This window comes from Camelus dromedarius, chromosome 12, assembly GCF_036321535.1.
Source record: "Camelus dromedarius isolate mCamDro1 chromosome 12, mCamDro1.pat, whole genome shotgun sequence".
NCBI lineage: Eukaryota > Metazoa > Chordata > Mammalia > Artiodactyla > Camelidae > Camelus > Camelus dromedarius.
In genome coordinates this window covers 50493055-50517897 of record NC_087447.1, presented here as the reverse complement: position 1 = coordinate 50517897, position 24843 = coordinate 50493055, and the positions used below count along the sequence as shown (strand labels likewise).

Genomic DNA, 24843 nt, shown 5'->3' with positions numbered 1-24843 from the left:
GAGGAAGGGCTGAAAGTCCACTGGACTGTGGTGTCTATATCCACATAAGGGTCCACATCAAAAGAGAAGATAGAAAAAAACTATTATAATTCACAAAGAATTAATGTGGTGAGATGAACAGAAGCCTGGACCTACGGTCAGCCCTGCCACTTAGTAAGCTCTCTGCCCTTGGTCAATTACCTAACCTCTCTGGGCTGCACTTTCCTTATTTATAAAGTGGGAATAATAATAACACCTGTCTCAGTGTGTTGTGTAAGCAGTGCCCAGCACAGAGCTCGGCACGTAGTGGAAGTTCAATAATGCTGGTTTCCTTAGTGCTCACCTACTGTTTTTTCCTGCTGTGAGCCCCAGCCAGGTGTGGAGCTGTCCAAAGTGCTGAAGGCCTCCTCCCTCCTTTCCTTCTTCCCTTCCTTCCTCCCTTGGTTCCTCTCCCATTTATTCCCTCCTCCCTTTCTGTGCTTGGCTCCCTAGAGCCCTAGGGTCTGAACAGATTGAATTTTCCAAGTGACTTTTTCAGGTCCCTGAGCGGGACAGGAGGGAATGAGCCATATATGAGGCACTCCCCTGGCAGGAGACTCAGGAAGCTGACTGGCAGCAGAAGTGGTGACTGTGTGACTGTCCAGGCTGTTGTGGGAATGGGGGCTCCCCAGGACAGAGCCTGCTTGGAGATTTTGCCATCTGAGGACCCTTGTGCAGGAATCTTAGGATCTGCAAAGAGACAGAGTCAGCCCCAACAGCACAGCATGGCAGATGGGTCTTTGGGGGAGCTTGCCCTAAAAGAAGGAAAGAAGGATCAAGCTGCAGGGGTCAGGAGAGTGACCCATGGCTACAGGGATTGAAGGGGGCACTGGCTCTGACAGGAATCCCCTATCCTCCTTCCCTGGTTTCCTAACACCTTACTTATTTTGGTTTTTTGTCTGTTAATGCAGCTAAAGTCATCCTCAATTTTGGATTATGGTAGTGTGGAGTTGACTAACTTCAGGAACTTGTCTTTATGAGCCAAGCTATCCGTGGCTAATCCTCAGTGTCCATTTCCTGGAGTCTAAAATGACAAATGGTCCTCTCCTACGAGGGTGGCACAGGAACCCACTGGGCCAGAGGTGGGAGCGCTGACAGCTCACACACTCCTAGGGGAAGGGTTGGGAGAGGGGACATGGTCAGTTTCAGAGACAAAAATCACCTGTTTCCTGATTTTTCTTGACAAGTAGAATATTGGATACGAAGGACTTTGGAGACCTAAACATCTAAACAAAGCCCTCCTGGTAGAGATGGCACAGGGAAGGGTGGGGACTCTGTCTCACAAGTCAGAGGTGGAGATGGGGCTAACGCCAGCTCCTGCCCTGGCCAGAGACTGGCCTCGCTAAGGGCCTGCACATTCTGTGACTTCCTGCAGGCCATTAGTGGCAGAATTCCTGTGACACTGAGCATGGCCAGCAGGAACACAGTGCCCAGGAAACCCGCTGCTGCTTTGTGGGGTGGAGGGAAGCCCATGCCCCTTTCTGTACCTGTTTCCCCATAGGTACACAGAGGAGTTGGTTCAGATCCTTAGATCTCCAGGATCCTTCAGCTCTGTTGGTCTAGGTGTTCAAAAAAAAGGTAATTTTTGTCTTTGGCTGGGCAGCAGGAAGCCAAGCTCTGGTCCCAGCTTATCCCTAACTTTTGGTGAGAAATTGGACAAGTTGCTGCCCTGCCCAGAGTCAGTTTCCTCCTCTGAAAAAGAGGATAAGAGGTCTCTCCTTGGGGCGTCTAGGAGGACCAGGAAAAGTGGTGGTCCCAGGTGCTTTGGAAAGTACAGACTGAGTGGGGAGGCGGCTATCAGCAGTATCAGCTGCATACGCCTACATTCCTAACTGGAAATGATTAGCTCTTTGTGAGTCCAGAACAAGCCCAGCTGCTCCGAGTGGTTCATCTCATGGGGAAGGATGCCAGGAGACCACTTAGAGCATAACAGCAGAAGAGGAGGGAATGAACAGAGGGTCCCTCAGAGACTGGTAGAAGAGCAGCCCTCCCCAAGTCACCAGGCTCTGAGCTGAGAGAAACGTAGCATCACAGGCCAGAAGGGCTCAGGGCTGACTTCTACAGATGGGGAGGCCGAGGCCTTGAATGGGGCAGGACTGGGGCTGAAACTCAGGCCACTACCTCCCCACCCAGCTCTCTTTATACTGCAGTACATCTGCCTCTTCTCAAAGATCCAAAGGTGGTGCTGATGGTGATATGGTAATGGCAACTATTCCATTCAATAAGTGCCTACTCACTTACCACAATGAGTTTCCCCATTGTAGATACTCTACACGTCTTAGTCTTCACCAAAACTCTACCAGGTAGCTATTGTCATCTCATTTACAGATGAGGAAACGGAGGCTCAGAGAAGTTAAGTGTCTTGCCCAAAGTCAGGGGCTAGTAAGTGATAAAATCAGGATTTACTCCTCTGTGTGATTCCAAGAGACTTCTTATTCCTCTGCCCTGAACATAATTTCTAGGAGCTACTCTGTACAGACCATCACTGTTGACATTGGGAGGGCATCCTCTTATTCTCCTGATCTACACTTCTGAGTGTTGCTGGATCAGGCTCTGAGAAGCCCTCCATGAGGCCTCCTCACCAGGCCCTCAGAGCATCCCCACTGGCTCCACTACTGCTTGCACTTGTGGTCAGCTCTTCTCTTGGCTGGGACTTGCCTCCCTACCAGCCTGGCAGTTTCTTCAAGGTGAGGCTGGATCTTATGCCTTCCTGGAGCGCCCACAGGGGAAGGCTGCTGGCTGCACAAATGGTGTGACAGGAAGATGAGTGAGTCCTGTGGGTGAGGAATGAACAAAGGCAAGGATGCAGGCAGAGGCCAGGCAGGAGTTACAGGCTGGGCACGAGGGTCCTGGAACAGCAGATTGGAGTGGGGCATGCCCCAGTCCAAGTGTCCTGGTCAAGGAGGCGCTGTGTGGGGTGGGACATGAGCTGAATGGATTTGTCCAAATTCTGTCTCTCAGCCAACTCCACTCAGTTTCCTGTAGTTTCCTCACCTGTACAATGGGGAATAGGAGGACCTTTGTTTGAACAGGGCTGTGAGGGGGTGGGAGACGGGACTGTGCACACGCATTGTAAACCCTCGAGTCCCAAACACACAATGGGGCAGCTACCCATACCCAGGCCCCGCTTGTGCTGCGGGGCCCACAGAGTCCGGCAGAGCTAAGTGCTGTGGATGGTGCTGGGCTCGAGGGTAAGAGGCAGGGGAGGCTCAGAGGGAGAACTTGGTCCAGGAGAGTTTGGCCCACTCTGGAGGATGAGTGAAGGAAGAAATAATAATAGGTTGAAACAGGAAGGATTTATGAAACACGTAAGTATCAGGGACAGTGCTAAGTGCTTCACATTATGTCATTTAATCACCACAATAACTCCATGTAGTAGGCTTCATTATCCACATTTTATAGAAGAGAAAAATGAAGCTCAGAAGCTTCCAAGATTGGCCTAGGGCCACACGGAGGGGAAGTAGTGAGCCAGGTCCGGCCAGCTCTGACTCTGGAGGCACACCAGGCTACTGAGCTCTAGCCCAGGACTGGGCGTGGACATCATGGGGCTCTGAGCCAGTCCTGAGGAGGAGGTTAGGCCCCCAAAGCTGGGGGTCTTTGGACATCATGGATCCAAATCCCTCATTTTACCGATGAGGAAGCTGAGGTTCTTGGGAGTGGGAAGTGGTTGGGGGATGATGTCTGCTTCCAAATCATGCAGGAAGCATTGGCAGAAAATGCTAGAAAGCAAATCTTGTCATTATCTCCCTTCTCCAGGATAGCAGAGGGCCTTGTACCCTGAAGGTTGGTCCTGGACCCCTCTGCATGGGAAGACCTGCCCACCCTTCCAGGGCCCATGGAGGTCCAGTCTCAGCCATCCAAGGACAGTCCCTTTCCTACCACTTCCCTCTGTGCTGCTTTGGGGTGCCCTCCTGTGGGCTGGTTCCCTCCCTGATCTGGCCTGGGGGGCAGGGACCTTCACCCTGGGGGTGCTGGGTCCCTTGGACTGTGACCACATCTTTGCCCAGGCCCTCCCCAGTGTGGCTGCCCAGCTGGCTGTGGACCGAGTCAACAAGGACTCCTCAATGGTGCTGGGCTCACGGCTGGCTTCCATGGTCCTTCCCACGGGTTGTGACACCCCTAGTGCCCTGGCCACATTCCTGGCCCACAAGAACACTGTAGCTGCTTTTGTGGGCCCTGTCAATCCTAGTTACTGCCCAGCAGCAGCCCTACTGGCCCAAGGCTGGGGCAAGACCCTCTTCTCCTGGGCATGTGGGGCTCCAGAGTGAGGAGGTGAGCTGGTGCCCACCTTGCCTTTGGCTGCCCATGTGCTGCTGTCCATCATGAGACACTTTGGCTGGGATCACGTGGCCATCGTGTCCTCCTACCAGGACATCTGATTGGCTACAGCCCAACAGGTGGCCATGACTCTCAGGACACATGGACTGCCTGTGGGGTTGGTGATTTCTCTGGAACCCGGAGAGCAGGGGGCCATGGAGGTCCTGAAGCAGCTCTGCAGCGTGGATGGCCTGAAAAGTAAGTGTACATGGGTGGCTTCCCGCTGTGGGCAGGCCAGACTTCATATGGCCACTGATGGGGAGTTTTCTGCATATCAGACACTGGGCTCAGCATTTGACAACAGCCCCGCACTTGCCCTTTGAGCTAGCCCTGCTAAGGTCTGCACTTTGCAGCTCAGAGAAGACAAGTAGCATGCCCCAGTCATACAGCTGGCAAGTGATACAGTCAGATTTTGAGCTTCAATGAATGTGTCAGTTGTGGAGTGGGAGACAAGGGCTTTCTAGGTTCTTGCCTGATACAGTGAAGGAAATGAGAGTGTAGCAGGACCTAAGCCCCAGGAAGGGTGTTAGAGCTGTTACAGTTTTTTGGAATTAGAGTTAGAACCTTCATGGATTTGTTGATTGACGGAAGGCTTCCTGCATTTATCAAGTCCCTGTTGTGCTGGATCTTGCGTTGAATTGGTGAATAGGACAGGCAGACAGAGTGGCTGATCTCCAAGAGACAACCAGGTGATAGAGAGACAGGTGTATAAGAAGGTGGTTATGACCATGAGGTCAAGGTCACCCCAGGGAGAAGAGGAGTGGGGCCCGGCTCTGGGGGATCTGAGGAGGCTTCCTGGAAGAGGTGGCATGTGACCTGTCTTTAAGGAGGTAGCCAGGGAGTGCCATGATAGGGTGGGGCGCAGGCTAGAGGTGGCACCTGTAAGATAGAAGGGACCTTAGTGCTCATCTGGACTGGAGCTTTTTCAAAATGTGGCCCATTTCAGTCACAAAACCGATTTAGTGAATCAAGACTAGCATTGCCAAAAAAAAAAAAAAAAAAAAGAAAGAAAAAAAGAAAAAAAGAGCCTGGAATAGAGAGAAGAATAGAATTGAGTAGGATAGAGTACAAGTAATGAATGCGAGCATTCAGGACAGGTAGCTGGCGAAAGAGTCGTTCTGTGAATTCAGTTGTGTATGTGTACTTGTCTTACACTCTCAGCTTTGCAAGCACACCATGGTAGAATATATTTCTTACTGTTGTCATTGGCAACGATTTGAGAGCCGCTGAGACCAATTATCAAGTTCTATGTTTGAGCGCACTGAGATCAGCACCAGTGGAGGGGCGGGGTGGGCCGCCTCTGAGCTCCTGTGCCCATAGTGAGTTAGAGCTGAGTGGAGGACGAGGCCTGGCCCAGGTGTGCCTGCTGCCCCTCAGAACAGGCACCTCACTTCCCTGAGCTCACTTTTCCAGTAGGTGAAATGGGGCTAATGAGACCCACCTCATAAGGTCATTAGAACCAGGTGTATGTGATCGAGTGCTTTGTACATGCTTCATTCCACCACGTCACTGAGCCCTGCTCTGTGCCTGACCCTAGCTGGGCTCTGGAGATGCAGAGAGCAACTGGCCTGGCCCCAGCAGTGAGGAGCTTGAGTCTGGTGGGAGATGGGTGTGGATTCAGAGGCTGGAGGAGCTGACCTGCATGAGGGTAGGCAGGGCTTCACAGGGGCAGGACCTGAAAATGAGAAGTTGATGGCAGGTGGAGATGAGGGGAGGGCATTCTAGGCAGAGGGTCAGCTAGAGCAAAGGAATGGAGATAGCATGTCAGCAGGACTAGGAGGATGAACAATTCACTTCTGAGTGGCCGGAGCACTGTGGCAGTGGGTGGAGGAAACCACATCAGACTCCTGCTCCACCCCTGTTGCAGGGGATTGAGTTCAAGCCATGGTTCTGGCTTTCAAAAGCCAGAAAGCAGACTGGTAGGGGCATATTCTCCGGAATCAGAACACCAGGATCCCACTCCTGGCCCCATTTCCTACCAGCTGTGTGACCTCGGGCAAGTCACTAAACCTCTCTGTGCTATAGTTTCCTCGTCAATGACATGAGGTTTAGTGAAAGGCCCTACTTCATCATGAAGATGTGATGAACTCCTGCAGATAAAGGGCTTGGAACAGTGCCCTCGACATAGTAAGCTGGGCTTATAATCAACGTGGGCTTTTACTCGTTAACATGCCCAGTTGTGTGGATCAGCTCCCCCTTGTGTCCAAATGCAGAACAGTGTCTCTGACTCCATGTAAGAGAAAGAAGTGTTTTGGGAGAAGCTGAACAGGGGCAGAGCAGGGGAGATGAGACCAAGGAAGCCCTGGTTCTCTTTCCACCCAGTCCTGGTGCATCCTCCTATGAGAGCCCTCCCCAGTATTCTGGGGTGTGGGTTCCTGCCCATGGCCCACACAGCATGGCCACCCAGGGGTTCAGCAGAGTCTGGGCTCCCGGCTCTGATTTCCACATAACCAGGGATCCTCAGGCCCCAGGAAGGAGAACCTTGGCCCTCCTGAGCGGCTCCACATTCTGAAATTTCTGGAAAAAGGGATTGCAGTAGGAACCTGGGCCTAGCCAAAGCAAGTGGTGGCCCTTTTTTGGCTGTGGTTGAAGCCCTGGTCAGGGACCCAAGGTGCAGAGAACCTTCACCTTGGGCAGATGTGTGGGCCCCTTGCCTCGGGCAGGGTTCCCTTCTGTCCTGGGTGCCTGGGGATGAAATCGCCTGCCTTACTATCACGGGCCTGTTTCTTTTACAAAGGCAAAGGGGAATGTATTCATGTCTGCTTAGATCTTCAGGATGACACCCAGGGCCACAGTTGGGATTACAAGCCAATGACAAATGGATAAACAAAATGTTTATTCAGTGGAATATGGTGCAGCCATAAAAATGAATGAAATACTGATATAGGCTGCTACACGGATGAACCTGGAAAACATTATGTTATGTGAAAGAAGCCAGACTCAAAAGGATATATATTGCACAAATCCATTCCTATGAAATGTCCAGAACAGGCAGATCCATAGAGACAGAAAGCAGATTAGTGGTTGGGTGAGGGAGGAATAAATAGGGAGTGATTGCTAATGGGTACAGCGTTTCCTTTTGGTATGATGAAAATGTTCCAGAATTAAATACTGGTGATGGTTTCATAAATTTGTGTCTAATACTACTGAGTTATATACTTTTTAAAAGGTGAATTTTATGGTATTTGAATTATCTAAATTTTTTTAAATCTTAAAAAAAAAAAAAAAGATTACAAGCTGGGAGCGAGCCTACCCGGATTCCAATCCTGGCTCTACTACCCTGGTAGTTATATATCCTGGGGCAACTCCTTCACCTCTCTGTGCCTTGGTTTCCTCATCTGAAAGTAGAGATAATAATAAGCATACTTCTTCATACTGTTGTAAATTGAATGACTAAATGTTTGTCAGAGCACTTTAGGACAACACATTGCAAGCTGTCAATAAATATTAGCAATTGTCAGAGTCAGTGGGGCCGAGAGAAGGTGGAAAGGTGGTCAGGATTATTGGGTGGGAAGACTGGAAGGGACATATTAATACAAATATATCCTCAGCTGAGGGTTTTTTTTTCCCACCAGGGCAAACCCAGATTTGGTGGCCTTGGCTGTTATTGTTACAGGGGGAGCAGATAAAAGGGAAATTTCCCCAGACTGAGGGGGAGGGGACGGCTGAGGAGGGGCAATGGATGGGGAGGGATGGACCTGAGAGTACTGAGTGGCTCCCCAGGGCCACAGAGTTCTGGGTTTCAGGGAAGGGATGTGAGGGTGAGCCGCCGCCTCTCCTGCAGTCTTGGTGCTGTGCATGCACTCGGCGCTCCTAGGGGCCTCCGAGCAGACCAATCTGCTGAGCCGGGCACAGGCCCAGGGCCTGGTAGATGGGAGGCTGGTCTTCCTGCCCTACGACACAATGCTGTTCGCCTTGCCCTACCGCATCCGCTCCTACCCGGCCCTGGGCAACAGTGGGCCCCTGCAGGAGGCCGATGCAGTGCTGACCGTCAGTCTGGAGTCTGGCCCTGGAGACAAGGCCTTTGAAGCTGCCAGGGCTGGTGGAGAGCTGGCTGCCCACCTGGAGCCAGAGCAGGGAGGTCCATGCAGACCCTCTCGGGGCCTGGAGTGTGGGGTCACGGGCAAGTGTGCACACGCTCCTCACCCACTCTGAGACTTTCTGGCCTTGACCAGTTCCCCACCAGGCCAGCCAGTGGTGGGCACATGACCTGTCCCTCATTTGACAAAGTATCTCTCTGCCTAGTCCCTGGGTGTAATGTCTGTCTGTCTCTTTCTCTTGTAATTATGGGTGTGAGTATGTCTGTATTACTTTTTCCTCGTGTCATTCACTCTCTTGTCCTGCTTTGTCAACTCTCTCTCTTGGGTCCCTCTTGCCTCTCTTTTTCTATCTCTGATTCAATTCCTCTAATTCTTGTTGCCCAGCTGCTCATTCTCTCGCACAATTCTTCCTCTCCTTTCCCTGCATCTCTCTAGCACACTGTGAAGATCAGAAGGAGAGAGTGTGGGGAATGTAGGAGAGTTGGAGGTTTTCTGAAGTCATGGCTGTGGATCAGAAGATGTTGGTGGTGGGGATGCTAGACACCACCGCCCCTCAACACATACTCACACACACCTATGAGAGACAGAAAGAGACAGACAGACAGACATTAAACCCAGGGCTGTTGGCTCAGTTTTGGCTTATAGGACTCAGCTGCTTGAGTCTCTCCCAGTTGCTGATGGAGGGGCAATCAATCGTTCATCTGACAAATGTGGATTGAGTCCCTCTTATGTGGCACTGTGCCAGGCATCAGGGACATGGTGATGGACAAGGCAGTCCTGACCTTCAAGAAACTTCCATTCTGTTACGGCGAGACAGACAATAACCAAGCAATCTGATAACCAAATTCAAATAGTGGTGATGTGGCCAAGAAAATAAAACAGGATAAAGTGACAGAGAGTAGCGGGGACGGAGAAGCGGACAACAAGAGACAGGACAGGTGGAGAAGCTCACTCTGAGGAGGTGGCACTTGAGCTGAGCTCTGAAACGCTAAGGAGGCCGCCATGTAAAGATCTGGGTGAAGAACAACCAAGCAGGGGAAGCAGCAAGTGCAAAGGCCCGGAGGAAGAGTGAGCGTTGATGGCTAGAGGAATGGGCTGGAGGGAGTGTGGAGTGGTGGGGGGGTCCTGAGCGATGGGGAGAGGGATCTGAGATGAGTGTGGGGCCTGATCATGTGAGGCTTTGTAAGCCAGGGTAAGGAGCCTGGATTTATCATAAATGAAATGGGAAGCCATCAGCAGGGTTTAAGTAAGAAATGATTGATTTTTTGTTTTTTTAAAAACATGGTTTGATTGCTTTATGGAGAATGGACTGGAGAGGGCCAGGTGAAGCAAGGAGGCCCTTAGGAGGCTCCTGTGTGGTTCAGGGGAGCAGTGAGTGGGGCTGGACCCAGGTGGCAGGAGTAGAGGTGGCAAAAAGTCAACTGGATTGGGAACAAATTCTGAAACAGAGCCAAAAAGGTATGATGATGAACTGGAAGAGAGAAAGAGAGGAGTTGGGAATTAAGCCCAGGCCTGAGAAACTGGGCGTGTGGTGGTTCCATTTCTTAAAATGTGGGAGGAATGACTGGGGTTTGGTTTGGAAGAACCAGGAATTGTATTTTGGACATATTAGGTATGTTTGAGATGCTGGTGAGGGTGGTGGTGGCCATGCAGACTGTCAGGCTTCTGAGTGGGGACTGAGGTAGTGCTGGGATCAAAGGGAGAACTGTTTTGGGAGTGGGAAAGGGGATGACCATTCAAACCATTGCTGCTGGTGGGAGGCAGGACTCAGAGATGTCTGGGAGCCTATGCTGTGGGGCTGTGGGGTTAAGAGACCCTCTCTTCCACAGGTGTCCCCACTCTTTGGAACCATCTATGATGCTGTTGTCCTGCTGGCCCATGCCCTGAACCGCTCTGAGGGCTATGGGGCAGAACTCTCAGGGGCCCACTTAGGGGACCACACAGGGGATTTGGATGTGGCTGGTTTTAGCCAGAGGATCCGGACAGATGAGAAAGGCCGGAGGCTGGCTCAGTACGTCATTTTGGACACAGATGGTCAGGGAAACCAGCTGGTCCCCACTCACATCCTGGACACAGGCATGTGGCAAATTTAGCCTCTGGGCAGGGCCATACACTTTCCAGGAGGACCCCCTCCAGCACATGACTCCAGCTGCTGGTTTGACCCCAATACACTATGCCTGAGAGGTAATTCATCATCTGTCCATCATTTATTCATTAGGGCTCTCCATGCGGACAGTCATGTGAGGAGCAGGAGCAGGTGTAGGGAAGAGACTTGACCCTCTACTGAGAAGACTAAACCAGGGTTGTGAAGCGCCAGGGACTAGGAAGGCCTCCCTTTAGCCGAGAAGATCTAAACATTTACCAGCATGTTTCCATCTCTCAGCTCTCCTAAACTGCACCGCAGCCTTGTGACAAGGCCACTATCCTCTGTAGGCCCCAGTGGAGAACTGAAGCTCAGAAAGGTTAGGTGACTTGCCCAAGATCACACAGAGAGCCCCAAGTCCCCTGACTGCAAGTGCAGGATTCCCTTTATCTCAAGGCCACTGAGGAGTGTGAGACACAAGATCTACATGTCCTCATTCCTGACATTCATCCATCTCAGACTTTTATCCCTGATGAAACTGCACCCACATACAAGCACATATGCAGACAGAGATGAGCACAGGCCCACACGTATAAGTAAGTGCACCCACATTCCCTAACGCACACCTGGTTACAGTTACTGTTGGTGGGTAAATTCAGGTTTGGCCCTGCCTGCCCCAGACCTCAGCAGCCCCCATCGCCCGACCTAGGCTCTGCCTGCTGTTTCAGGCCCATGTCCTGACACTGCTCCTCTTCACCCTTCCCCAGACACATGTCGCCCTTTTGGGCCTCCCTGGGCATGTGTGTTTTACTCTTCCTGGGGGGCCTTAGCCTTGCTTGGCTAATCCTTTCTTTCCTACAGAACAACTCTGTAGCCAGGGTTGGGGGCTCTACCTCTGTGCTGCCCACAGTCCCTGGGTGCATGGCTTTAGTGCCATCTGTCCCCAGACTCATGGGAGCTCGTAAGAAGAAGCCTTTACTCAACTGTTTCTTTGCCACTCTTCTTTCACAAATACTGACTGAGAACTTGCTAGGCACCAGGCACTGTGCTTAGCTCCAAGGACTGAGGAGTGAATGAATCATCATCCCTGCCCTGGCTTAGAGCACCGGCCCTCACCCCCCACCCCCTGTACACTGTGGGCTCCATCACGGTGCCGACAGTGACTGTGAATCTTATCTGCCGTTGCATCTTCAATTCTTGGCACTGAGCTCAGCACACAGGAATGTTTGTTGATTGAATGAATGAATGAGGGTGAAGTCTGCGAGCCAAGGCTGATGGAAGAGGGGTTTGTACAGATCTCTTCTGGGCTCCATTAGGCCCTGGCTGCTCCCTCCCGGCTTTGACCACACTGTGTGGCATTATCTCCACTGTCACTGTCTCTGCCTCCAGACGGAAGCCTGTGGAGAACGAGGCCTGGGGCTGGTCTTCAAGAACATCAGCTCTATGAGGGCAAGGATGGTGTTTCATTCAGGCTCCCACCAGCCCTCAGCGTCCCCTCTTACTGACACTTGGATGCCTAGGTGGCATCTCAAACTTGATGTTGTCTGAAACTGAACCCCTGATTTGCTCCCCCACCTCCTCCCATTGTCTTCCCCATTGCAGGTAACGGCAGCCCCTTCCTCTCTGAGTCTCAAGCATCTTTGCCTCCTCACACCCCGTGCGCAGTCCTGTCAGCGCACCCTGGAGTCTCCATCTTTAGAATTTGTCCAGAAGCAGAGCCTTACTCACCACTCCCCTGCCTCCTCCCTGGTCCAGGGCCCCGTTGTCTCTTGCCAGGTGACCGCAGCAGCATTCCAACAGGCCCTCTGTTTCTGCCCTTCTCCCTGGACCTCAATGTGGTGGGTTGGAGGCTCCTTGGAAAATGCCAGTCAGACCTGGCATTCCCCTGCTAGGAGCTTGCAGATGCTCCGCCTCGCCCGGGGTCAAGCCAGAATTCTCGCGAGACTTCACAGCGCGCGGTTCTCCTCAGCTCCCCGCCCTCAGCTTTTCCTGCGCTGAGCGCTGCCTTCCCATTGAACACACTTGCCATGCTTCTGCCTCAGAACTTTTGTGCTTGCTGCTCCCTCGGCCTGGACTGCTTTCCTGTCTGTGCTTCTTCCCTCACCTCCTCCAGATGACGAGTCAAGCTTCCTTCCCAGGAGCCTGGGTGAGAGAGGGGATGGACCGTGGTTAGGAGTCCAGATGCGCCAGCAAGGCTACCTGGGTTTGAACCGAGGCTCTGCCACTCCCAGACAGTTGCCTATCTCTGTTTCCTCTTCCACGAATTCATCATCTTGACTGTACCTGCTTCCACAGGTCGTTGTGTAGAATAAATGAATCGAATACATGATATCCTTAGAATGTGTGCATAGTGCAATACAATGTACATTAATAGTCTAATAAGTACTACAAGGCATTCGCTGCTATTTTTATTATCTAAACTTACTTAAGATTGGAGGAGGCTCATCAGCGGGCAGACAGTGCTTGTCCTTCAGCACAAGGAAGGAAGGGAGGGAGATGAGGAATGAAGGGAGGGAGACGAGGAATGAAGGGAGGGAGACGAGGAAGGAAGAAAGGATGCCCTCACCCCCATCCCTGACCCCTTTCTGTGGCAGTGGAGGTTAGAGTCTTCTCTCCAGAATAGGGCCTGGCATTTTGCTGCCTTGCCAGCCCAGGCTGATGCTGGGGTTGCCCAAGCAAAGTAGCCATCCCCACCTTGCCCAGCGATCCTAAGCAGCCTCTTCATACCCAATCCTGATATGAGGGCTGGAGAGATTTGCATTCAGTGTAAGGAAGGCTATTCTAACAGTCAAAGTGAATAAAACTGAAACTGACTGCCAAACAGATACTGAGTTGCCCGTCGTGGGGAGTATGCAAGAAGCAGGAGAACAATAGACAGGGATCCACAGTTTTGATTCAGCATCTTGCCTGTCCAGCCCCTGTGTTAGGTGCCAGGGACACCGAGATATGTAAGACACAGGCCCTGCTGTCCAGCTGCTCTCAGTCTAGAGGGAAGAGCTGGACATGCTGGCAGACAAGGGCCAGAGTGTGGTCAGGACTGTAATGGGGTCTGAGCAGGGTATGTAGGGGCCCGGAGGCCTGGAGTCTGAGGTAAGAACCCCAACAGCAGTGCTGGAAGTCAACATCTGTGCATGACGGTCCTTCCGTAGATAAGGCTTTCCCAGCCCAGGGCCATTCTGGGCCTTGCCCCTGGGAATGGGGTTAAGCAGTGGTTTGTGTCCCTATATCCCAGAGGAGGACTCAGGAAAGGGTGCAGGAGCTGAATGAAGGGGCTGAGTTCCTTATTTGGTCGTTACTGTTAGGACTCATGTCTGTCCCTGCTTCCCCTACAGGTGGCCAGCCCCCAGGCAGCCTCCTCGCTCTGGCCCTGGCTGGTGTCCTGGTGTTGGCCGGCGGGGCCCTCACTTGCCTCGTCAGGTGAGTTCTCTGTGCACTTGAGTTTTGCTTTGCCCCTGTGTGCGCCCCCCCCCCCCCCCCGCCGCCATCCCACAGAACCTCTCCTGTGTACGCAGCCCTGGCTGTCAGCAGGGAGCCTCCCATCCTCCATCTCAGACCTCAGGACCACCCTGCACTCCTGTTCATCTTAGAGCCTCAGTCAGGGCACTGTCAAGGCTGGCATGCCTCCTGGGAAGGCCCTTTTAAGACTTGTGGAAGAAGCCTGGGACTTTGTATAAGGCTCCATGCTCCCTGAGCTTCGGGTTACACATCTGAACAGTAAGGACTTGACCACATTGACTCCCAGGTCCCTTCAGCTTTGAAAACAATTCTTCCTGGGTCTGAAGTCATCTGTGTTCCCTGAGCCTCAGCCACATCCAGGAGAGGCAGCCCTCCACTCCCAGCCCTCACCCCAGCTTCTGGCCGCCCCATGAGGCCTCCAGGCGAGTTGGAAACACCAAGGCTGGGGACCAGCAGGTGCATCAGGCCTAGGGTCCAGCCCTGAGCCGGGCTAAGGGGTTCTGTGGGGGACAGTGCTCAGTGGTGCCCTCTTAGCTCAGCTGGGACTGATGTGGGGACAGAAAGGGAAACAGGGAGAGGGTTGGGGAGGGCTCTGGGTCAGAGGCAGGCCCAAGGAGCCACCCGGGGCTGGGGGCAGTGATATTTGTGCATCCCCTCTGTCCTGCACTTTCTCTCACTTCCAGACTGGGCCTCCAGCAGCTGCAGCTGGTGCGGGGCCCCCACCGGATCCTGCTGACAGCCCAGGAGCTTACCTTCATCCATCGGGGCCCGAGCAGAAGGGTGGGTGAGGCAGGCACAGGGCTGGGTGGTCAGCCCTGGACTGAGGCCCAGTCTAGACTCTTGACTGTGCCTGCACCCTCAAGAGGCTGCACGCAGACAGTGCAAGTGAATCAGGAAGTGTGGCAGATGGTGGGAGCCTGAGGTCGGCAGCTGAGGGGCCAGCAAGGAGACTCCCAGCCTCCCAGGAGCCCACCAACATGGCTCTGTACCAGGTGAGGGCCCCTGCCACCCCCACACCCAGGTCTGGGGAGTGTAGTCAGTTTGGGCAAAGTCACGGGAGCCCACAGCCTCTTGGGCCTCTGTAGGCCCCATTCGTGCTGCAGAGTGGGAAACTGAGGCCGGAAGAAGCACAGAGTCTTGCCAGGGTCCCCCAGCAAGTTGCTGACAGGGCTAGAAGTGGCTGGCTGGACCCCTAACCCCTAGTCCCACAGAGTCTGTGATCTGACCTTGGGAAACAACCAGTCCCTGGCCACTTGGGCCTGGGCACTCCTGGCGTGGGTCTACCCCAGGGTCTCTCTCAGCACTGGACCAACCTGAGTCACCGTCCTGCCTACTTCAGCAACAGACAGTGAGAGCCTGGGTCCCTGAGGCCCAGATGTGTGGGACAGCACCTGGCCCCATGCAGCCTTCGGGCAGAGCCTGAGCCAGCAGCTGACAAGGAGGCTGGAAATTCAGAGGTGAGAGCAGCAAGATTCTAAAGTTGCTGAGCACACTGTGATTTCTTAGGAAATGTCTTCTCAAATTCAACAGTCAACTGCTGCTCTGATTCTCCTGTTCATGCCTCATGGTTGATGAGGCTAATTGTTTCTCTGGGAAACAACACAAGGCTATTGCTCCCTCTTTTCCACCTTCTCCCTTGGGGAATTCCATCTTTTTTGTGTTCTGCTGGAAGGAGGCCTTAATGATATGCAAAGCAGGTTTTGTCTGCTCCTCTGAAGTAGCTGTGGGCGGGCTGAGGAAGCAGAAATCCATCAGTGAGGAAGGGAGAGAGGGCTAAGGTTACAGCTAGCTCTCGGTGAGGACCGATCACAGCCCGAGGCCTCCACCTCTGCCACCCTCCCTGCCTCCTCCCCTAGAGTCCTGGGGTCACAGAGTCCCCCTCACGTCGCTGGGTTTGGGGTGTCTTGGGTGGCCGAGGCCTGCAGAGTAAAGCTGACCTCAGGACAGGAGCTACACACTCGGCATCCACCTCTCATTAGAGCTCCCGACAGAGATGGGGGTGTTATCCTCGCTTTACAGAACATGAGGCTCAGAGAGCCAGTCACTTGTCTGAGGTCACAGAGCTAGAAAGTGGTGGAGTTAGGACTGGAACTCAGGTCTGTCAACCAAAGGAGTCCGCTGGCCGGGCTCTCACCAGGCTCTCACTGACTTGGGAAGACACAGAAAGAACACATCTGAAGCCAAGAGAGGCTGAAGGATTTGCCCGAGGTCACACAGCTGGGGAGCAGCAACAGTGAACTCCTGTTGTCCTTTCTTAAACAGGGAGAGTGGGTGTGGCTGAAGAAGTTTGAAGCTGGCACAGTCCCTGAGCTGCGGCCGAGCTGCCTCAGCCTCCTTAGAAAGGTAGGGCTGCGGAGGTCGTGGAGGGTGGGCTGCGAGGGGGAGCTGTCCGGAGACCCCTACGGATCTGGATTGTCCCTACTCAATGTGGAAGCTTCTAGCTTCAAAAGAGGAGGTGCTTCCTATCATCAGGATCACTGTCCATCGCCAGCCTCTCATCACAGATGTACACCAGCACTGCCACCACTGCACCCCAGCATCCCCACCCCAATATGATCATCACCATGACTACCAGGGGCACAATCCCCTCCACCCCTATCGTCACACGGCATAATTAACACCATTGAAGGACCTCATCCTGTAACTTCCATCCCTCCACACGTCCATCCTCTGTCCAGTATTCACTGAGTACCAAATACATTCTGAGCTCTGGGGACACAGCAGTGAGAAGAGAGACAGGGTTCCTTCCCTCAGGGAGTTTCCAATCATTTGTCATCACTACCTACATAAGCCCCCTCAACCCTGAGATTGTCACCATCCTGAGAGGCATTGTGAGATGGAGGACAGAGCATAGGATTTGAGTCAGGAAGATCCCAGATGGAATCCTGCCTCCCCAGGACACCTAGCTTTCCTGTAAATTGGTGCTAATGAAATCCACTCCAGGGGAACTATAAAGATAGGCAAGAATACATGAAATTACCTGGAACTATCTTTGGCAAGTAGGGTGCCTTTGGTAAGTGGTGAATTTTATTATTATTTCAACATCACCACCATCTGAAATCAGATTTGGAGAGATTAAACGATGGGAAGTTCAATGGGCATCTTGCATGTGTAGATGTTTCTTTAGAAAAAGGTCTTATATGTGGTCTAATGAGTTTAGAATTTGCTTGACTTAGACACAGGAATTCTCAGAACCTTTAATACGCTGTTCTGGTTATCTATGACTGTGTAACAACTTATCCCAAAATGTAGTGGCTTAAAAACAATAATCATTTTATAATATCTTCCAATTTTGTGGGTAGGAAATTTGTGGGGGCTCAGCCAAGCAGTTCTGCAGTTCCACTTGGCCATGGTTGGGGGTCACTCAGTGGTTTGAAGCTTGTAAATGAGTTGTCTGAGGTTGGCCCTCAGGTCAAGTCAGGCCCACTGCCTGTTTTTGCAGATCAGAGTTGTATTGGTTTGTGTACTGTCTGTGACTGCTTTCACACTGCAATGGCAGAAGCGATTATTGGTGACAGAGACTACAAGGCCTACAAAGCCTAAAATATTTACTACCTGGACTTGGTACAGACAGGTTTGCTGACCCCCCATCCAGAGTGCCTCAGATGGCTTGCATGCTTGGTGCCTTGGCTGGGCAATTGGAAGAGCCAGCTCAGCAGGGCTTGCCATTCTACTCCATGTAGTCTCAGGGCCTAAGACCTGAACCCAAAACACACAAGATCACTTCCATCATGTTCTATTGGTCACAGTGTCACAAAATCTGCTCAGTTTCAAGAGGAGGGGTCAGAAGCTCAACCTCCTGATGGCAGGAGTGTCAAAGGATTTGAGGCCATTCTTACCTCATCACGTATGCTAATATGCATGGGAATCTCTACCGTGGGGAGAGTATTCAGGTTTCTCCCACTTAGCTGACTCCTGAACTGGTTTTGTGAGGAAAGCCACACCAGGCAAGGGTTCCATCTTTGGGTTCAAGCTCTCTGGCCTGCCTGGCTGCTTTATACCTGTGCCTGATCCCTTCTGCTCCTCTCCTCATCAATCTCTGAGTCTTGGGCGAGAGAATTTACACAGTTTTCAGGTCCATGGTGTCACTTAGATTGAGAATAGGCCTCGATCCCTATCCTGTGAAGTTGGCTATGGCTCATTCACTTATTCATTCATGATGCTTCCACTCATTCATCTCACTGTTTCATCCATCCATCCACTCATCTATTCACCCATCTATCCATTTATCCATCATCCATCTATCCAGTCCATCCACCCATCATTCATCCATCCACTTATCATATCCATCCAACATTTCTGATGCCTTTCTGTGTTCTGCCCTGTGCTGGGTGCTAAGTACTGGGGGCCAGACGTGGATTGTACCTGGTCCAGCCCTTGAGGCTGCTAAGGTGTCCATTGCCCCAGCAGATGCGGGAGCTGCAGCACGAGATCGCCAGCTTCCTGGGCTTCTTCGTGGCCCCTGGGGTCAGTGCTCTGGTGTTGGAGCACTGTGCCCGGGGCAGCCTGGAAGACCTGCTGTGGAATGAGACTCTGCGGCTGGACTGGACCTTCAAGGCCTCCCTGCTGCTGGATTTGATCTGTGTGAGAACCCTCACCGGGCCAGGAGCCATTGGTGGGGCGGGCAATGGAGAGGGCAGGGAGACAAGAGATGCTCAGACTGCCCAGGCCTGGGCTCTTTTCACTTTGTCTAACAGAAAAATCTAAACAGTGCAGCAAAGGGTGAGAGGAGGCAGGAAGTTTTCCTAAGGACTGTGGGAATGCTGAGAGAAGCAGGGGTCCCTTTCACTCACCACAGACCTAAGGGGCCCCTGTTATTCCACTCCAGGGGGTGTGGTATCTGCACCACCGGCATTTCCCTCATGGCTGCCTCAAGCCCTGAAACTGTGTGCTGGATGGACGCTTTGTGCTAAAGGTCACTGACTACGGTTACGCCAAGCTCCGGGACACTCAGCGGGCTCCGCGCCCCCGATCAGCCCCAGAGGGTCAGCTTGGAGATGGGCAGGGAGCTGCCAGTAGGTTCTGAGGTCTCTGTTTAAATTGGGTGCTTGCGAGGCAGGGCGAGACCAGGAGATGTCACTTCCTGTGATGTGATCTTGAGTTGATCGCTTTTCTTCTCTGAGCCTCAGAGAGCCTCACCTTTACCTGTGAATAGGGGAGAACAGAAGCACCTCCCTCCTCCGGGTCTGTGGGGGCAGGGTGATGACATCATAGGTGTGAAGTGCCCGCCCAGCCTGGCCAGCCTGGGTGGTCAGTGGGTGACGGTGGTGTGGCCCTGGCCTGTGATTGCAGAGTTGCTGTGGACGGCTCCAGAGCTGCTGCGGGGAGCTGGGGCACCCGGGCGGGGCACACTCAAAGGGGACATCTTCAGTATTGGCGTCATCCTGCAGGAGGTGCTGACTCGGGGCCCACCTTATGGCTCCTTAGGGCTCTCAGCGGAAGGTACAGCATCCTCCTCCTCCTTCCTTGGCCTGTCTCTGGCTAGAGTCCCCACGTAGTGGCAGAGCTCTGTGACCATCAGGAAATTGGGGCCTGAAAATCACCACACAGATGCACATGCTTGGTTTGACCATGAGAATTAGGTTTCTTGAGCTTAAACTATGCAGCCTTCGGCTACTCTGACCAGCACCAGGGCTAAAGACATGGGTTTCTGGGTGAAAGCCTCAGTCTCTTCCTTCCTCTCTCAGTCATTGCCACGTCTGGAAGTGCTCACTCCCTAACCACCCCCACTGCCCAGCAGACTTGTGTCTATGCAGACCTCAGTTCTTCCCCTGTAACACACACTTACCACATGACCTTACACACTTCACTCACCCTCTCTGAGCCTCAGTTTTCTCATCTTTATGGTGCAGATGAAATAGAGAAATGTGTCAGACATCCAGTCCATGTGTAATGTGGCCAGTCTGCTCAGCATTTGAAGGCTTGGTTCTCTGTCTGAGTGGGGCTCCTTTAAGAGCATCTTTGTCCCTGTGTTTTGTGTGTAATCATTCACACTTTCCCCATCATCACCTGGTCTTAGACATTTTCTCTTCTGACTCCAGTGCCAGGGCCCAACTTCAGAAACATTTCCTACCCCTCTGTGTTCTCTGGAAGGGCTCCCTGGACCCTAGGCTGCTTGTCCAGTTGTCCCCTTGCTGCCTCCATCCAGTTCCAGGGACCTGTCCCACAGATACCCTGGATCTTGACCCGCAGTGCAGGCAGTGATGGAGGGGTGCCCACCACCCCTCCCACCCTGGGATGGATAATCTTTAACTCACAGGGAGGCCTGGCCCTGCTTGCTTCCTCCACCAAAACACTGCTCAGCGAATAATCAGCATGCCAGGCCCCAGATTTATGAGGTGGAAGAGTGGGAAGAGGGAGGGGCTTGGTCAGGCCATTTGTTCAGCACTCTTCATCTGTCCCCCTGCCCCGCCCCGACACCTGCCTGCTGAGAGTGGGAGGATCAGCCAGATGGGGTCTGCAAGCCATGCCGCTGTGCAGGACCCTTCAGGACAGGGCCCCTCAGGCTTTAGGCACAGGGACCGGGCCTGGAATCCCAGGGCCGCCCCTAGATTGGGCCGTCAGTCCTGGACCTGACACTTCTTGGCTGTACTTTTCCTTGCCTCAGGGAGCAAAATGTCAAGAGCACTGCCTTTTAGGGACACTGACCTAAGCCCAGCTCCACACCAATTCACCTCATGACTCTGAGTAATTCTCTTTCAGTCTCTGAGCCTCAGTTTCCTCACTTGTAAGATGAGGATGATGACTCTTGCCTCCCAGAGTATTTGTGAGGATGCAGTGAAATGATTTAGACAAAGTGCCTGGCACATGGCGAGCACTCAGTAAATATCAGCCTGAGTGGTTTTAGGGGCGTGCTAATGGGGAATCCCAGGTTCTCTCCTGACTCTCCCACTTGGAAACAGATCCCTCTTGCTCTTAGAAATTGCATCTTTTTAAGATCCTGTGTGCGGGGAGCACTTGCGGTTTCCAAAGCATTTTCATGTGTACTATTTCACTGGACAACACTGGGGGGTGAGTATGTACACTCTTTTCAGAGATGAGTGAAGTGAGGCTCAGAGAGGGGAAGGAACTCCCCTCGGGGAAGCAGAGGCCTGGAATTTGGGCAAGCTCAGGGCTATTGCCCTAAAATCTCCTGGAGTCATCCACCGAGCATCTTCTCTGCAGCCTCCCACCTCAGCGGCCAAAAGGGTCGACCCATCCTGGAAATGCATTGGGTGTGGACAGTGGGCCCAGCACGGGGAGGGAACATGAAACCTGGCCTGGTCTGGGCCAGGGGTTCCCAACATGCTTGCCTGGGAGGACTCCACCTTAGTGTCAAAAAATTTGGAGCCTCACATGCTACTAGTTGACTTTTCACATCCACTAACCGAGAAGATGCCCAAAGACAAAAATCTGCCCTGAAATCAGCAACACTTCGAAACGGATTTGTATTTTATTCATCACACCACCATCTGAGTCCTTTTGAAAAAGAGTTGAATGTGTGCACGCAAGATGTGTTATTGGTTCCACCTGCCCACACTCCTTTGTAAGCACATACAGCTTGCCAGACCCTTTACTCAGAGGCCCTCAAGTCTGACACCTACAGACTGGGGACCTCTGGGCAGAAAGAAAATCGTGCAGGCTGGGAGGTGGTCAGGTCTAGTTTTAGCATCTGCTTATTACCAGCCCTGTGGCTGTGGGTGACCTACTTCACCTCCAGAAACCTCAGTCTCCCTGTCTGCAAAATGGGACAAGGACTCATGCACTATCCCCAACAAGGAGGTCAGCAAGGGGAGATGCAGAAAGAAGCTCCTTTTCACTGGCTCTGAGGGCTCCCACCTCCTCACCGCTTTGGAGGAGGATCCCAGCCCCCCTCAGAGATTAACCTGCTCTACCTCTAACAGCCCTGTGAGTTGTTTTTTTGATAGGTGAGGAAACTGAGGCTCTGAGAGGTGGCACAACTTGTAGAGAATGTAAACGGGTAATCTTGAAGTCCCCTCCTGTGCTGCTGAGAGCCTGTGCTAGGTACCCAGCCCCTCCTCCCGGCGCGCCCGTGAATCAGCTCCCCCACAAGGCTCCCCTACAGCTCCTGAGAACAGGGGGTTATTTCTATCAGTTGTTAGGTGGGGAAACTGAGGCCATGGAGTGACGGCAAGTGGCAGAGACAGAGCTGGAAGCCTGATCTATCTGATCTCTACTTAGTCTGTGTCCTTATCATGTGGAGCGGGGACAAAGGATGCATGTCAGGGGTTGTCAGGGGTTGTCCGGGGCAAACAGTCACCGCGATGGTGACAATAATAAGCAAAGTGTTGCTTCACACCTGTGGAAAGTTGGCACCAGCAGGGCTGCTAGAAAGAGCCACAGTGCCCAGGTCTTAAGCACATTCGTGGGATCACTGGCAATAAAGTAGCAGCAAGTTGCGCAGGGCTCAGGGGTTGGAGAGAACCTACCAGGGGCCGGGCACCTGACATCCTCCGTCTTCTCTCAGCAGCGCTCTCAGGAAGGCGGTTTTTTAAGCTCATTTCACAGATGCGGAGACAGAGACTCTGAGGTCACTGTCTTGTCCACCATCTCATAGAGAGGTGGTGGTGGATCCAGAATTGGAGCCCTGCTCTCCTGGCTCCCAGGTGGAGACCCTTTCCTCAGCCATGCTTGGGGTGGACTCAGGAAAGCAGCAATGCTGGGTCTGCTGGCCAGCACGCCCTGGGGCACAGAGCTAGGGGCCATGGAACACCCACAGGCCTGAGCTCCGCACCCCCACAGGCCCACCCTGCCCTCCCTCCCCGCATGCCAGTGCAGCCCCCTGCCACCAGCCCTCCTGGGGACCTCAGCCCCACTGCCCACTGGGTGCTTGTTGCAGAAATCATCAGGAAGCTGGTGTCTCCCCCTCCCCTGTGCTGGCCACTGGTGTCTCCTGACCACGGGCCACCTGAGTGCATCCAGCTGATGGAGCAGTGCTGGGAGGAGGATCCAGAGGACAGACCCAACCTGGACCAGATCTACACCCAGGTCAGTGCCCACAGAGGAGCTGGCTGCTCACAAGAAACAGCTGATCAGTTCACTTCACTTTGCCCAGTGTGGGGTCCCACACTATCCCCAGGGCCTGGAAACCCTGAGCAGAAAGGGGGCAATGGGCCAGCATCCTCACCATTGAAGGTGGGGCCTGAGGGACACCTTCTGAGAAAAGCTCTCTCAGAACCCTGGGTTCCAGAGACATTTATGAGTGCCTTCCTGAGGGCCAATCTCTGTGCTAAGTGCCATGCTTACTACATTTAATCCTCATGCCAGCCCTCCGAGGAAGCATTGCTATGATCTGGGTTTTACAAGAGAGAAATTGAGGCAAGTTGGCTGGTGGTGACGGAGTGTGTGAGCCTGACTGAGCTGGCTAATGGCTCCCATAGGGCCAGCCCATCAAGCCTGAAGTGACATCTTCGTGCCCCCCCCATTCCTGCCCTCCACTCCCCAGCCACAGAGGAACGTTGCCAAGGAGAGTTTCAGTGAGCGAGAGGGGCGTCCAGACAGGTGATGAGGGAGTGAGATACAGGAAGGCAGGAGAAACACACTGGTGTCCTCTGAAGAGCCTTCCCACCACCCTCCTCCCCACATCTTACCCCCACCTCAGCTCGGGCGTCGTCAGGGGGATGCAGTGTCCTACATCACAGATGGGAAATCTGGACCTCAGACTAGATGAGCTCTCGTGGCCACTGTGAGGGTGGGTTGCAGTGTTAGGATGAGCAACCAGTTCTTAAAACACCAGCCTGAAATCTTTCCAGGGATCAGAGATTGCTGTGGCCAGTGAGGTGGGGGAGAAAGCTCTTGCCTTGAGTGAGTGGTGACTGTGGGAAAAGAGCCTCCCTAAGGCTCAGGGGCGGAAAAGGCAGAGACAGACACATGATATATTCCACATGCAGGAGTCAAAAGACTTGGGTCATGTTCAAATAGCATTGTTCTGGGAGTACCAGCCAATGCAATTAAATAAGAAAATGAATGTTGAGAAGGAAGCTGCTGCCCTCCCCACCTTATAGACATTTACTGGAGAGAAGCAGTATTAATGGAGGTCGGATATGCACATCTACACACATGCATACACACAGACGTCAAGGTGCTCAAGTTAAACAAAAATACACTCCTCCTCTTTGATCATAATTAATTTGCTTCTCTTACTGACTCCACTTTGGGAAGATACAAACCACACTGGGGAAGATTCTAGTAAGCCTCCCCGAGGAAATGCACTTCCATATTTCCTGTAAGGTTGTTGTTGAAGGTACTATTTATGACAACAAGTGAATGTCCTCTTATAAAGACCTAAGAGAGGTACTTCTGTCTGTTCAGCATCAACAATAGTTACGGTTCTTTTGAGCAACTAGTTTAATGCACCCTTGTCCCATGGACTCCATGGACTGTGTAATCTGTATTTCCCTTTGTTGCTTTGTTGCAAATCTGTATTTGCTTTGTTGCTAGGAAGCTCATATCCAAAATTATGACCAATTCTAGCGTCATTTTGCATATATTCCTCCCTCCTAGGTTAACTTTTTTTCTCTCATTTTTTTTATTGAAGTATAGTCACTTTACAATGTTGTGTCAATTTCTGGTGTACAGCACAGTGATTCAGTCATACATGTACATACATATATTTGTTTTCATATCCTTTTTCATTATAGGTTACTACAAGATATTGAATATAGTTCCCTGTGCTATACAGAAGAAACTTGTTGTTTATCTATTTTATATATAGCAGTTAGTATCTGCAAATCTCAAACTCCCAATTTATCCCTTCCCACCCCTTTTCCTCCCTGGTAACCATAAGTTTGTTTTCTATGTCTGTGAGTCTGTTTCTGTTTTATAAGTAAGTTCAAATAAGTGTCTTTTTTTTTTTTTAAAGATTCCACATTAGTGATATCTTATGGTATTTTTCTTTCTCTTTCTGGCTACCTTCACTTAGAATTACAA

General features: G+C 52.3%; 1 protein-coding gene across 1 annotated transcript in view; it reads left to right on the top strand.

The window, feature by feature from the left end:
- The first annotated feature begins 1054 nt into the window (after window positions 1-1054).
- The window catches only part of LOC105098241 (guanylate cyclase D-like), a 39946-nt gene continuing 16157 nt past the window's right edge, over window positions 1055-24843 (top strand). Inside the window, 12 exon segments of the mRNA XM_031459305.2 lie at window positions 1055-1100; window positions 3802-4533; window positions 8120-8408; window positions 10189-10559; window positions 13791-13875; window positions 14598-14694; window positions 14778-14906; window positions 16177-16257; window positions 18325-18498; window positions 18743-18899; window positions 19207-19356; window positions 22754-22902. Of these exon segments, the coding sequence (XP_031315165.1) occupies window positions 1055-1100; window positions 3802-4533; window positions 8120-8408; window positions 10189-10559; window positions 13791-13875; window positions 14598-14694; window positions 14778-14906; window positions 16177-16257; window positions 18325-18498; window positions 18743-18899; window positions 19207-19356; window positions 22754-22902 (2460 nt within the window).